At 35.4% G+C, this 14,854-nt stretch overlaps 3 protein-coding genes across 3 annotated transcripts; all 3 read left to right on the plus strand.

Annotated features, from left to right (window-relative positions):
- Positions 1-752: 752 nt before the first annotated feature.
- LOC103502373 (elongation factor Tu, chloroplastic) lies at positions 753-2,532 on the plus strand. The gene has a single exon (XM_008466290.3). It carries the CDS (start codon positions 938-940, stop codon positions 2,378-2,380), a length of 1,443 nt encoding a protein of 480 aa, XP_008464512.1. The 5' UTR covers positions 753-937; the 3' UTR covers positions 2,381-2,532.
- Positions 2,533-9,385: 6,853 nt separating this feature from the next.
- On the plus strand, positions 9,386-11,985 carry LOC103502372 (pentatricopeptide repeat-containing protein At3g48250, chloroplastic). The gene has a single exon (XM_008466289.3). It carries the CDS (start codon positions 9,386-9,388, stop codon positions 11,255-11,257), a length of 1,872 nt encoding a protein of 623 aa, XP_008464511.2. The 3' UTR covers positions 11,258-11,985.
- Positions 11,986-12,115: 130 nt separating this feature from the next.
- LOC103502371 (pentatricopeptide repeat-containing protein At2g29760, chloroplastic-like) lies at positions 12,116-14,730 on the plus strand. Its single transcript, XM_017047712.2, has one exon. It carries the CDS (start codon positions 12,473-12,475, stop codon positions 14,567-14,569), a length of 2,097 nt encoding a protein of 698 aa, XP_016903201.2. The 5' UTR covers positions 12,116-12,472; the 3' UTR covers positions 14,570-14,730.
- The last annotated feature ends 124 nt before the right edge of the window (positions 14,731-14,854 follow it).

Consider the following 14,854-nt stretch of genomic DNA (forward strand, 5'->3'; position numbering starts at 1 on the left):
ATGTGGATACTAGTTAGAGTATCCTATCAACTCATCGATCCAAAGAACATACTTTCAATCGTAAGTCGTCCATTCTACTTCGATCTAAAATGATGCTAGGTTTGCTTCACCTTCACCCTTCACAAAGACAAGTGCAGGTGTGCTTCGCTCTATCACATGATTTTGATTATGTCTTCAAGAACTTCACAGCGGTTTTAAAAAAACAAGAAAGAAAAGAGTGAGAGTGTTTTTATGTCAGAAACATATGCCCAAGCTTATGAAACTTGTTGATCTTGTAGCGATTGAATAACAAATGGAAAGTATCTCATACAATTTCTCTATTTTTCACTTTTATCGAAGAACTTTGTCTCACTAACTCGTAATCTAAAATACAAACTCTTCGACTCTAATATATTAACTCCAAACTTCATTTTTCACATCTATGGAACAGATAAAGGTCTAATTTTTTAAAAATATGATGGGAATTAAAGTATAGTAAAGAGATTAGCTTCATCAATGGGCTTGGATTGGAGTCCAAAGGGTTAGCCCAAACCCAAAACATAGTAAATCCAAGCCCTGGAACAATGAATAGCACGGAAAGTTTGTGCTGCCGGAGGAGCGTATTGGAAATGAAGGGTTTAGGATAGTTATGGAGCAGAAAACGACACCGCATCATTAAGGACGGATTTGGGATTTTAAGAATATATTAGGGACAGAATAGGAATTTGAAAAGTAGCCCTAGCCACTCAATTTGGTAACAGTAGCACAAAAATTGGAGGATACCTAAGGTAAGCGACATGGGGTAATACACAGAATTGTGGCTATGGCAGAATTGGATAGAACTCCCATTTGAGGCTCTCTTTTCTCTTACCATTTCTACAAGATAACACTACTCTTCTTCACTCTCCAAAACCCCATCTTCTTCTTCTTCTCTTAGGTTCCTCTCTCCCTTCCTCCAATGGCGGCCATTTCCTTAGCTTCCGTTTCCACTTCTTCCAAGCTTGTTTTCCCTCACCCTTCTTCTTCTCCTTCTCCTTCTCCTTCTTCTTCTTCTTCCCCTTCTTCTTCCCTTTTCTCCAAACCCTCTTCCAACCTTTCTTCCTCTTTCTTGAACTCTTCTTCAATTCGTCCTTTCTCCTTCTCTTCCCCTTCTGTAAACCGTCCTCGTTCCTTAACAATTCGTGCCGCTCGTGGGAAATTCGAGAGGAAGAAACCCCATGTCAATATTGGGACAATTGGCCATGTCGACCATGGTAAAACGACTCTCACGGCTGCTTTAACCATGGCTTTAAGCAAAGCCCCAAAGAAATACGATGAAATTGACGCTGCCCCGGAAGAACGAGCTCGTGGTATTACGATTAATACAGCTACTGTTGAGTACGAGACTGAGAGTCGACATTATGCTCATGTTGATTGTCCTGGACATGCTGATTATGTCAAGAATATGATTACTGGTGCTGCTCAAATGGATGGAGCGATTTTGGTTGTTTCTGGTGCTGATGGTCCAATGCCACAGACGAAGGAGCATATTTTGTTGGCTAAGCAAGTCGGTGTTCCTAATATGGTGGTGTTTTTGAACAAGAAGGATCAAGTCGATGATGAGGAGCTTTTGGAGCTTGTGGAGTTGGAGATGCGTGAGTTGCTTTCTTCTTATGAATTCCCAGGTGATGATGTTCCAATTATTGCTGGTTCTGCTTTGTTAGCTTTGGAAGCTTTAATGGCTAACAATAATATTGCTAGAGGTGAAAATGAATGGGTGGATAAAATTTTTGAACTTATGGATGCTGTTGATAGTTATATACCAATACCTGAAAGACAAACAGATCTTCCATTTTTGCTTGCTGTTGAAGATGTGTTCTCTATTACTGGTCGTGGTACTGTCGCTACAGGGCGTGTTGAAAGAGGAACCGTTAGAGTGGGAGAGACAGTGGATATTGTGGGATTGAGGGAAACTAGAAACACAACTGTAACAGGGGTGGAAATGTTTCAAAAGATTCTTGATGAGGCTTTGGCTGGGGATAATGTTGGGTTGTTGCTTCGAGGTGTTCAGAAGGCTGATATCCAAAGAGGGATGGTTTTAGCCAAGCCTGGCACTATCACCCCACATACCAAGTTTAGTGCAGTTGTGTATGTGTTGAAGAAGGAAGAGGGTGGTAGACATTCACCCTTTTTCGCTGGTTACAGACCACAATTCTATATGAGGACGACTGATGTCACTGGCAAGGTGTCTTCGATTATGAACGACAAGGACGAGGAGTCGAAAATGGTTATGCCAGGAGACCGAGTGAAAATGGTTGTGGAACTGATTATGCCTGTGGCTTGTGAACAAGGAATGCGGTTTGCTATCAGAGAAGGTGGAAAGACTGTTGGTGCTGGTGTGATTCAATCAATTATCGAGTGAGTGATAGGAAGACACAACTTAATTGTGGAAACCAATCGAAATGTTCTTTACTCCTTTTTAAGTTAGGCTAAATTTGAACCAACATCAGTGATTTCTTTTCTTCATTTTGTGAAACTTTCTGGATTCAATGTCATATATTTTTAGTTTTGTTCTCTCGTTGGTTGGCTCGAACACATCCAGCGTGGCTGGATAATGTTTTTATGATGGTACATTCGCAGATACTCTTTTTCCCCTCTTATGCTTCTGCTTAGTTTTGTTGAGGTTTTTCAATGAAGAGTCTGCAAATTTTCACCTATATGATTTCAAATCACTAATCAATATTCTAGTTTTAGATGGTATCTTTCTTTTCAAGTCCAATTGGGACAATGTGAAATCAACATCTTATGCCTGGCTACTTGACTGTATACCAAAGTTATATGTTTTTTCCATAGTTATTTTGTTGCATTCACATGGGTTCAAGATAAGCTTGCAGACTTTGCTTCATTTGCAGCTTGTCATTAGCATCTCATAGGATTGGGAGCTACATCAGTCGTTTGGAAATTCTTGTTTTTTTGATACTGTTGAAATTTGTTAAACTAATATCAATCAATATATTGTCTCGAGGATTATTTATTTAACGCTCTGGTTTGTGGAAACCATCTTTGTTGGCTTGTTCTGATGCCTATATTTCCACAAGCTATCTATCAAACTATCAGTTGGCTTGACTCAATGAATTACACCAGCAAGTTTCGTTGCGTATTGCAAGTTCAGATGTTCACATGGAGTTTTTCTGAAAATCCTCTAATCCATGGATATGATTTTTTTGGTCTTTTAACCCCCGACCTCTTAGTCGAGGACGTTTTACTTAACTAGTTAAGCTACCCCCAGATTGATTGGAAATGATGTTTAAGATGTTTAGTGGCACTGCACAATAGCTTTAGGTTGGTGGCACCTTCTTGCTTGTTGAATTGATTCAAAAGGTTGTATATGCAATATTTTGAATTCTAATGTTGTAATATCACTATTTCAATTTTTACTTTGTTTACTCCTCTAATCCATACTATGATAGTCTCTGCCTTACTTTTAAATGGAGACTATTATTATATAATAGACTATAATAATCACACAGCTGGAATAACAACTTAATACCTCAAAAACCAAATTTGATAAAAAAAGTTATTGGTTAAACTACAAAAAAAAAAAATGTTCCTCATATGATAGTTCAAGAGTATTTTTGAAATAAAACTTTAACGATTTTCATCCAAAACTTATGTTGAATGTATTTTTTTTTAATTCTTTTCGAAAGTTAGGACATTTTTTAAAACTTTTTAAAGTTTAAAAGTATTTTTGACACGAACGTTCAATTTTAAAGGCATTTTTGTTAAAATTTAGTCAAAACTATATAAACACTCAAGATATTAGATCTTAGAAAGGGCAAACTCTTAGTAATGTAGAGGTGGGCTAGGTAGCACAATGGGCCTCAATTCTCTTTCGGACTTTTGTTGTAGGGGATCACTACGTAGATAGGGTTCTAAATGACTCCTCTCATGTCGACCTCATAAAAATATGAAAATATTGATAAAAATATTGATATATTGAAGTATGAATAAAGTTTATTTGGACAAAGTAGTGGAAGATTGAAAATGAAAAGAGAGGGAATGTGGGAAATGGGGAATTATGTTTTTCTCTTGGAGGAGAATTTGAAAAAACTAAAAAGAAAATAAGAAAAATGATAATAATTAAAATAAAAAAAAGAAAAGGGTGAGGCTTTTAAGAGGAAGCAGATTGGGAGAGGCAGCTAAAGTCATAGTCTCATTCCCCACTTTCATTTCCACCCCTTTCTGCCCTTTCCATCATCCCTCCTTTTCCACACCCATTCTCTCTTCTTTTTCCTTTTTTCATTTCCTCTTTTCTTTTTTCTCTCTTTCTAACCAATCATACCATGTTTTTCCTTTTTTGAAAAATAAAATATTTATATTTGAACTCATTCCCACCGGTCGGATAAAAATCACTATAGAAATTTACATGGTTAACTAGCAATATATTAATTAATTACGCTCATGAATAGAATTAAATGGTTTACATATATCATCTCTCTAAATCTTAGATCCAAAAATTGTTAATACTCGTAACTCATGTATAAAATCGAGACCATTTGGTCATTCAAAACACCAACTTAAACATTCTTGCATGTTCTAGATCGTCATAAAACTAAATTAAACAATTTCATCACTTGTTACGACTCTAAACGATGTAATTATTTAATCAATTAACACTCTAAGCGCTTCATATTAAAGAGAAATGCTAAAGACGATGTATTGATTGTGACTTTAAAACATATAAATATGCAACTTATACTCGGTAAACTTTTATATATGCATAATTAAAGAGGCAAATAACCGAGGGTTCGTTGAGATTTTAATGCTTTTAGTATTTTCTTAATTAGAAGGCTTTTCTCTAGTCTCTTCACTTTTAATTTTGTTATAATTAACTTAACTGTGAGCTCTTTTACACGCTCTTTATGTATTTTGATTATCAATACATCATTTAATATCTTTTAACCTAAGGTGCGATAAGTGTACGTGCTATATATGTGTCAATAACCTAGTCGAAATATTTAAATGTATGTCTACTAATCCCTCGACTTCTCGTATTTTGTTTAAAAGAAACAAAAAGAGAGAAGGAAATTGAAGTTCGGGAATTTTTATACACTCTATCTTTGTTCTAAGTTAATGTGAAGTAGGTATATACATATTTGGGTCCTAAAAATGATAAATATACATCTTCTTGCATGTCATAATAATAATAAGTTGGTTCACAAGGAATCCAAAGAGAAACCCATCATTATTAGAAACACATACACCACAAATAAATTAAATAGTCAACTATATATTAAAAGAAATAATAACAGTAAAAAAGAAAATTTTATAAAAAGAGTGGTGTGTGTGTGTGTGTGTGTGTGATATGTTCACAATGTCACATCCCTCACTTTCAATGCATTCAGACCTAATTGACAATAATAAACTTCAATCTCAGTATATATATCATCATATTCAACAATGTCTTCTCTGCCCTATACCTAACCCTAAACCCTAAATCAACAAAAAGAAAGAAAAAAGGCCACACAATTTAATTCCTCAATCACAAATTTTGGATCTTGTCTTTGAAATTTCCAACTATATCATTCCATATTTCGTTACACAATGTCGTCTTTTTCATAACGATTTTGTTCTTGAAATTCTTAAATTTATATTTGTTTCTTAACGAATAAATATGAACTTTTGTTTTTTGTTCCAATTTTTTCAAATATCTAAAAAAAACTTTGAGATATAGGTTATTCGTTCGTGTTATTGATCAATCAAATCTCTTTTTACTTATACAAGTTTTAAGACATCACTTCTATTTATACGAGTTCACAATGATCTAATTTGTTGGTTTAATTACAAATTCTTATTCTCTTATCCTCTCATATATTACAAAATTCCAAGTTAATAATGCATACGCCAAGAATCGAACCCGGGGAATAATTAATAATAAACCAATTCTATAATATACTACTAGAATAATACTCTAGTACTCAATACTTCCTATTGATTTAAACTAGGTCCAATTAATTCTTGATTTATAACCCAAAATCAAGTTATAATTTAACATATATATTAATAATAATGCAGAGCTCACTTAGGAATCAGAAACCAAGAGACAAAATATATATTTAAAAAAGAAAGGGGAGGATACATTAGTAAGAACAAGAACATTAATCTAAAATGAAAAGAAGGAAAAGAAGAAGAAGAAGAAGAAGAAGAAGAAGAAGAGTGGATACTATAACATATAGATGTAATTATATTATATATATATATATATAGTCGGACCAGAGAGCTTGATTCCCCCTTTGCCTAGATGAATGGATGAGCTACAACAACAAACCATTCTTCAAACGCGGTCGTTTTAAGCTTCGTCTTCCCATTATCTCATCAGAATCCCAACAACATGAAGAAGAAGAAGAAGAAGAAGAAGAAGAAGAAGAAGAAGAAGAAGAAGCCATATCAGCCTCCATATCCATATAGCTTAATCAATGGTGTTTTGATGACAGTGAATATAATCTGTGTGTGTGTGTGTGTATATATATAGTAGTGAAAAGATAATATATATATATATATATATATATATATTATTATTATTATTATTATTATTATTATTATTCCCGCATGCAATATATTAATTTAATTTATTGATTTATTTTGGGATATGTTGGGATTGGCTTTAATCTTATAGTGGGGTTTTAGGGCACATTTCTTCAAATGATAACATAAAAAGATTGATGTTTTAATGGCGAAGGGATAATAGTGGTGCCCTAAAGGTGGGGGCTATAAGTCTCCTAAAACCATAACCAAACTTCCCTTTATTGAAAATTTGATAAAAATATTTAAAATTTCATGTAAAAGTCTTATCAATTTTGATATATTTTGTACATATTTTTGTTCATTTTTCTTTAATTTGAAAATGTGTCTTTTTTATTTTATAAAAGAAAAAAAAAATGCAACTTTGAAGTTAAGAGATGTTCATTTTTTTCCCTTTCTTTTCCCCTTTTTATCTTTTTTGTCGGTTCTTATCAATTTGCTTCTTTGCTGTTCTTCCACGCTTTTTTCTTTCAAAAAAATTTGGTCTCTTATCTTTTATAAATTTTGTTTTATTTAGCCCCATATATATACACTTTGGAAAGGACTAATATAGCAATCGAAAAAAAAAAAAGAACGAAAAAAAAGATTTTATTATCGAACTTGAGATGCTATGTAAATTAGCTTTGAAGATAAAGTACAGATGTGTATGCAATTTCTGATCAATATTTCTCAAATTTTTCTTTCAAGAAAGTGAATCTATTCCACAACACAACAAACAATATCGACATTTGGTTTCTATATTAATATGTGTGCATCTTTTAATTTTTTTTTTTTTGAATTAGTAGATAAATTGAGTTTATAATCTTTGTTTTAGTACATTCGTTGATGAGGATTAACCTTCCAAACTCCTAGAAGTAAAGGTTGTAGAGGGTGTAGCATATAATATACCAATAATGGGTTGATTATTATTAAAATAGAGTCTTTACATATATATATATATATATATATATATATATATAATTATCCTTTTGTGGGAAAATCATAATTACAAAATCTATGTTGGGTTTTTGGATATTCTTAATTATGATATGAGGAATATATATAGTTGATTAAATTTTATGTAACTTTCTTTTAATCATATGATCAAAAGAGAGATTCCTTTTTAAATTATTAAAATTGATTCAAAGAAATAAGAAAGAGGGGATCGAGAGTTTTTCGATTAGGATTTGTTTTTTCTTTTCCTTTGTTGTCTCCTCCAAAATCTAGGGTTTATGATGAGAATCATCAAGTGAGAGAGTTTTCCCATCAAACCCTAAATCCAACGGTGAGTGATGGGTTGATCAAAGTCCACTATTGAGGTCAGAGTTTAAGGCAAGGAACCAATAAAAGGATGACACGTTGGACGGCTGTCTCATAACTTTGATGGCAGTATGGAAACTTTGCGTTGAAGTCAATGGTTGGTGGAGCCTCTTGCTGCTGACATATCTCTGCTGCCTATGCCGGCCACCAAAACCTCCACTCATTCTCACTCTGTTTTCTTTTAGATGCATTACATTTTTTTCGTATGAACGGAGCGTTTGTAACAACGAGTGAAGTTATCTAATTTAGAATTGATGTTCTTTAGTCGGAAAGTACAAGTTTCTTGAACTAAACAATGAATGGGAGTACTTAACAACGCTCTTTCCATAAACTTGTATATTCTAGAGACAAACAATGGTCTTTGCCGTGCATTTTTATACTTTACTTTACCCTTTAGAACAAAAATGTTTAAAGGTAGTTCAAGGTAAGACCTAAGCTCAATAACATCCGAAGAATTTACACGTCTTGAAAAGAGAAATCAAAACTTTGAGTCTTGGTTAAGCTCGCTTCCACATAACCAAAGGGTAATAATTGAGTTGAAGTTCATTTGACCAAAACTCTACAACGTTGGATAAACTATATCTATACTAACACTATTTAATATTCCAAATTTCGAAGAGAATGTTAAAGAACGTAACCGATCTTCAAATAGTTTCATTTCTTCACCTTAGGAGTAAACAATATTCTGTTTAATTAGCCAAACTAAACACTTCGCCTACTTAAGCAATGAGGGACAAAAGAGGGCGTTCGATATGGCATGCATCACACTAGTCCACAAGTCCATCTCTTTTGTAGGTCAACACAAACGAATTTCTCTACCAAAATATGACTATACTACGGAGATCACAGACATTCTGGACAAGAACTGTACGCCAACAAAAGCTATACCAATTATAAATTTCTAAATACAAACTTAAAGAAATGTTAAGTTTTTTAAATTGAATAAAAGTAACATATATACATACACACACACTTTTGGTATAGATACTTTGATATATGTTTTTTGCCTTCAATTTATTAAATTATCATTTATTTAATATATATGACATATGTTATCTTATTTTGGTGACTAAGTTCGTTTATGTGAATTAAATGCAAAACTACAATTTGTAAGTTTTGCATTTTGTAATTTTTATCTTTCATTGTATACTTTTACTTATTAATTGTTTGTTACATGATGTCAAATCAAATAATACGTGTATAATGTTACTTTTATTAAAGAAGAACGTTACGATAAAGAAATCAAACCAAACTACTTTTCAAACGTCTCACTAAAGACGAGGAGGAGAAAACTATTTGAAGAAACTAAGGATACTTTGCATTACAACTCGAGATCTCTTCTCAAATGATATAACAAAATAACGTCGTCTTAAATCTCGTTTCCTCTTGATTCATTTGATTGGATTAAAATTGAACCCGACCGACCCGACCCATCAAGACTCGTAGCCCAGCCCTTTGGAGAAACCCTAAGAAAAACCCCCAATTTGGGAGACCTTCTGCCGTCGTAGATCATTCAGACAGCCGACGGGGGTTTCTCGGAGCAACTATGACGAGAAGAAACGCAATTTTCACTTCCCTCAGATTGGCAAATTCCTTCTTTTCGACTCGGTCTCGATATCCCCAGGTGACTCGGTTTTCACCTTCTTCTTATGTTTCTCATCAATCCCTCATCCCCCATTTCAGAATCAACCATCCTGTTCTGTTTTTCTCGTCGAACCCCCATTCGCTTCTCGAGCTTGTTTCGACCAACGATTGGTCGGAAATGTTAGAAACTGAATTAGAGACTTTAAACCCTACACTCACACACGAAACTGTTGTCTATGTTTTGAAAAGACTTGACAAACAACCCCAAAAGGCCTCAGATTTCTTCAACTGGGCTTCTGGGAAAAATGGGTCTACTCAAAGTTCTTCCATTTATAGCATTTTGCTTAGGATTTTTGTTCAGAATGAGTCCATGAAATTGTTCTGGATTACGTTAAGGTTAATGAAAGAACGAGGGTTTTACCTAGATGAGGAAACTTATTTGACCATTTTAGGGGTTTTGAGAAAGGCGAAGAAGGCTGCTGATGCCACGGCTTTGGCTCATTTTTACAATCGAATGCTTCAAGAAAATGCCATGGACAGTGTTGTGCAGAAGGTGGTTCATATTGTTTTAGGATCTGATTGGAGTAATGATGTTGCTGGAAAACTTGAGGAGCTTGGTATTGCATTATCAGATAACTTTGTAATTAGAGTGTTGAAGGAACTTCGAAATTCTCCATTGAAAGCCTTGAGTTTTTTTAATTGGGTTGGTTGTAGGCCGGATTATGATCATAACACAGTTTCATACAATGCCATTGCCAGGGTTCTTGCACGGAATGACTCGATCAAGGCTTTTTGGGGCGTGATTGAAGAAATGAAGAATGCTAGTCTTGATATTGATATCGACACTTACATAAAGATCTCCAGGCAGTTTCAAAAGAGCAAGATGATGGGTGATGCTGTCAAGCTTTATGAGCTTATGATGGATGGGCCATACAAGCCCTCATTGCCAGATTGCAGCATTCTTTTGCGGACCATCGCTGCTAGTGACAATCCAGATTTGAGCTTGGTTTACAGAGTGGCCAAGAAATTTGAGGCTTCAGGGTACAGTCTCTCCAAAGCTATTTACGACGGAATCCATAGGTCGTTGACAAGCAGAGGAAAGTTTGATGATGCGGAGGATATCGTAAAGTCTATGAGAAATGCAGGATATGAACCTGATAATGTTACATTCAGCCAACTGGTATTTGGACTTTGCAAGGCTAGGAGACTTAAGGAAGCCCGTGAAGTGCTGGATGAGATGGAAGCACAAGGATGTATTCCCGATATCAAGACTTGGACTGTTTTAATTCAAGGACATTGTAATGCCAATAAACTTGACGTTGCTTTAGTTTGTTTTGCAAAGATGATAGAGAAGAACTGTGATCCAGATGCTGATCTTTTGGATGTGTTGATCAATGGTTTCCTTAGCCAGAAAAAGTTAGATGGTGCTTATCAGTTGCTGATTGAGTTGACGAATAAGGCTCATGTAAGACCATGGCAGGCAACATACAAACACTTAATTAAAAATCTTTTGGAAGTTAGAAAACTTGAGGAAGCCATGGCCCTCCTTCGTTTAATGAAGAAACAAAATTACCCACCTTTTCCAGAACCCTTTGTTCAATATATCTCCAAGTTTGGTACTGTGCAGGATGCTGATGACTTTCTGAAGGTTCTTAGTTCAAAAGAATATCCTTCCGTGTCTGCTTATCTTCATATTTTCAATTCATTTTTCAATGAAGGCAGATATTCTGAGGCCAAAGATCTGCTCTTTAAATGCCCACATCACATTCGAAAGCATAACGAAGTTTGTAAGCTCTTTGGATCTGCAGAAAGCAAAACCACCGGTGCCACTTAATCTTCCTCCAATCCGATTGAAACTTAATCATCACATAGAACAAATATCAACTACACATCAGGTGAAATTTCTTGTGACTATGTTCCTACTTGTTTTTAGTCATGAGATTTGGTTCAGCTGTCAAGGATTCAATCAACAACAGACTGTTGAAGTGTATGCGTTTCAATTTGCAAAAAACCAGTAGGCCAGTCGTTGTTCTGACAGAAAAGAGGTGCCTCATGCTGTGGTCTTTACGCTTGTGATTCTTTGGAGCAGTTTGATTCATTGGTTCATTCATTCATCATAACTTATTTGCTTGCTAATATATATACCGCAATGACAAAATGCAAGTCTCTGGGTTTAGAAATGAGAGCAATACAAGATTTGCCCTTCTTCCATTTTCTTTTAGAGCCAGTACTTCTGTTTACATTCTTCATTTGTATTGCAATATCCCATCTTCTGATCAGGCAACAATATCTTCTTTCATCTTCATATTATATGATAAAACCCTGCATCGTGGAAGCAAATGTGATGTTAATGCTTGAAGGGAAGGGTTTGCCATTTATTTCTGTTCCTGTATAATTGCTTCTGCTTGTAACTCTCTAATCAAGTTCTACAATAGCTTGAGAGAGTTTGATAAATACAATAAGCTGCAATTTATGGGCTTGTGCTGCCACGAGAGCTTTCTGGAACTGTTTCATTTTCAATTGATATCAGTGTACCGAGGCCTAAAGCCTAAAGTTTGTCCACTTTGCCACACCTTTTATAATCTTGTTCTTAATACATGACACCCAAAGTGGACAAAAATTATCAATTTATGAATTACTTCATGGACTAACGGTTAGAAAATTCTAAAACCGATGCCGACCAATTGATGTTCACCCGCAGTTTGGAATTTAGCTTAGCAACCAATAGAAAATTTGTGTGGGTTAAGTTATATATATCATCTGACTTTAGAATTTTATGAGAAATGGGAATAAGAACAAGAAATGAAAATGGTTATCCAACAAATAAATGCTATTAAATGGGATCTAAGCTTCTCCATCATCCATGGCCAAACCATTTCAAGATAAAAGAGTACTATTTTTTACTCCTCTTTCGTGAAAGATTTACTCCTCTTTCGTGAAAGAATTCTTTGTCGATTGAAATGTTGGCAGCTTTGTTCCACTGAATTGAACTATTCATAGATGACATATTGCCAAATTTAGAATCTTTCGAGCTTCAATTTCCTCTAAAATGGCGTCGATAGTCGGTTGCCTTCCCATTACATCTCTGACTTCCATAACCCAAATTTCCCAGTTCCCTGAAAACCCAAAATCTTTGATTCTTCAGCAATGCAAAACTCCAAAAGACCTCCGTCAAGTTCATGCTCACCTTCTCAAAACTCGCCGTCTCCTCGACCCCATCATTACAGAAGCCGTTCTCGAGTCCGCAGCTTTACTCCTTCCCGACACCATAGATTATGCCCTTTCCATTTTCAACCATATCGACAAACCCGAATCGTCGGCTTACAATGTTATGATCAGGGGCCTTGCTTTCAAGCGATCGCCTGATAATGCCCTTCTCTTGTTCAAGAAAATGCATGAAAACTCAGTTCAGCACGACAAATTCACTTTCTCTTCTGTCTTAAAGGCTTGCTCTAGAATGAGAGGGCTGAAGGAAGGCGAACAGGTCCACGCGTTGATTCTGAAATCTGGGTTCAAATCAAATGAATTTGTAGAGAATACTTTGATTCAGATGTATGCGAATTGTGGACAAATTGGGGTTGCACGCCATGTGTTTGATGGAATGCCGGAAAGAGGCATAGTTGCGTGGAACTCGATGTTGTCTGGTTATACGAAGAATGGGCTTTGGGATGAGGTCGTGAAGCTTTTTCAAAAAATTTTGGAACTAAATATTGGATTTGATGATGTTACAATGATTAGTGTACTGATGGCTTGTGGAAGATTAGCGAATCTGGAAATGGGGGAGTTGATTGGTGAGTATATTGTGTCAAAAGGGCTAAGACGAAACAATACTCTAATGACTTCGCTGATTGATATGTATGCCAAATGTGGTCGCATTGATACCGCTCGAAAGTTGTTCAATGAAATGGATAAAAGAGATGTTGTTGCTTGGAGTGCAATGATCTCGGGGTATGCTCAAGCTGATCGATGTAAAGAAGCTCTTAATCTGTTCCATGAGATGCAGAAGGGAAATGTAGATCCAAACGAGGTAACGATGGTCAGTGTTCTCTATTCTTGCGCTATGCTTGGAGCATACCAAACCGGTAAGTGGGTTCATTTCTACATCAAAAAGAAGAAGATGAAACTCACTGTTACTCTTGGAACTCAGCTGATAGATTTCTATGCTAAATGTGGGTATATAGATAGATCAGTTGAAGTTTTCAAGGAGATGTCTTTCAAGAATGTCTTCACATGGACAGCATTAATTCAAGGTCTTGCCAATAATGGAGAAGGGAAAATGGCTCTGGAGTTCTTTTGTTTGATGCTAGAGAATGATGTAAAGCCAAATGATGTAACTTTCATTGGTGTTCTTTCTGCTTGTAGCCATGCTTGTCTTGTTGATCAAGGTCGAAATCTTTTCAATAGCATGAGAAGAGATTTTGATATTGAGCCAAGGATTGAGCATTATGGTTGCATGGTTGATATACTTGGACGAGCAGGGTTTCTTGAAGAAGCCTATCAGTTCATAGATAGCATGCCCTTCCCTCCCAATGCTGTTGTTTGGAGAACACTTTTGGCTTCATGTAGAGCTCATAAAAACATTGAAATGGCAGAAAAATCATTGGAACACATAACTCGATTGGAGCCTACTCACAGTGGAGATTACATTCTTCTGTCAAATACTTATGCATTGGTTGGTAGGGTTGAGGATGCAATCAGGGTAAGATCTTTGATAAAAGAGAAGGAGATTAAGAAGACACCAGGTTGTAGTTTGATTGAGCTCGATGGTGTTGTACATGAGTTTTTTTCAGAAGATGGAGAGCATAAGCACTCTAAGGAAATACACGATGCGTTAGATAAAATGATGAAGCAGATCAAGACACTCGGATATGTGCCCAACATAGAGGGTGCTAGACTAGAGGCCGAGGAAGAGAATAAAGAAACTTCAGTGTCGCATCATAGTGAGAAGCTTGCTATTGCTTATGGTCTGATCCGAACATCTCCTCGAACCACTATTAGAATTTCAAAAAATCTTAGGATGTGTGGGGATTGCCATAACGCAACGAAGTATATATCACAAGCCTTTGAAAGAATGATTATTGTTAGGGATCGGAACCGTTTTCATCATTTTAAAGATGGCCTTTGCTCCTGTAAGGACTATTGGTGAGTCTTTTATAGTTGATGGAACATCCATTGTTAAAGAGAAGTAGAAGAAAAGAATGATAACGAGATCATTTTCTTTTGAATTTTACATTAAATGTCATTCAATCATGTTGATTGGTTACAATGCCTAAATATAGGCAACTAATTCAGTCATATATCTTCATGTACATAATCTGGTCAGTTGAAGGCATAAAGCACTAAATCGGAGAACATGGAATGTGCTTGCTCTCAATCTTAAATTTAACGATCAAAACAGGAAACAAGAATTTGTTATGCTTATTCAAATATA

The sequence above is a fragment of the Cucumis melo genome, chromosome 2 (assembly GCF_025177605.1).
Source record: "Cucumis melo cultivar AY chromosome 2, USDA_Cmelo_AY_1.0, whole genome shotgun sequence".
NCBI classification, from domain to species: Eukaryota; Viridiplantae; Streptophyta; class Magnoliopsida; order Cucurbitales; family Cucurbitaceae; genus Cucumis; species Cucumis melo.

Excerpts from the sequence above, each read along its gene's own strand:
- LOC103502372 (XM_008466289.3), top strand. The coding sequence starts at position 9,386 with ATGACGAGAAGAAACGCAATTTTCACTTCCCTCAGATTGGCAAATTCC.
- LOC103502371 (XM_017047712.2), top strand. The coding sequence starts at position 12,473 with ATGGCGTCGATAGTCGGTTGCCTTCCCATTACATCTCTGACTTCCATA.
- LOC103502373 (XM_008466290.3), top strand. The coding sequence starts at position 938 with ATGGCGGCCATTTCCTTAGCTTCCGTTTCCACTTCTTCCAAGCTTGTT.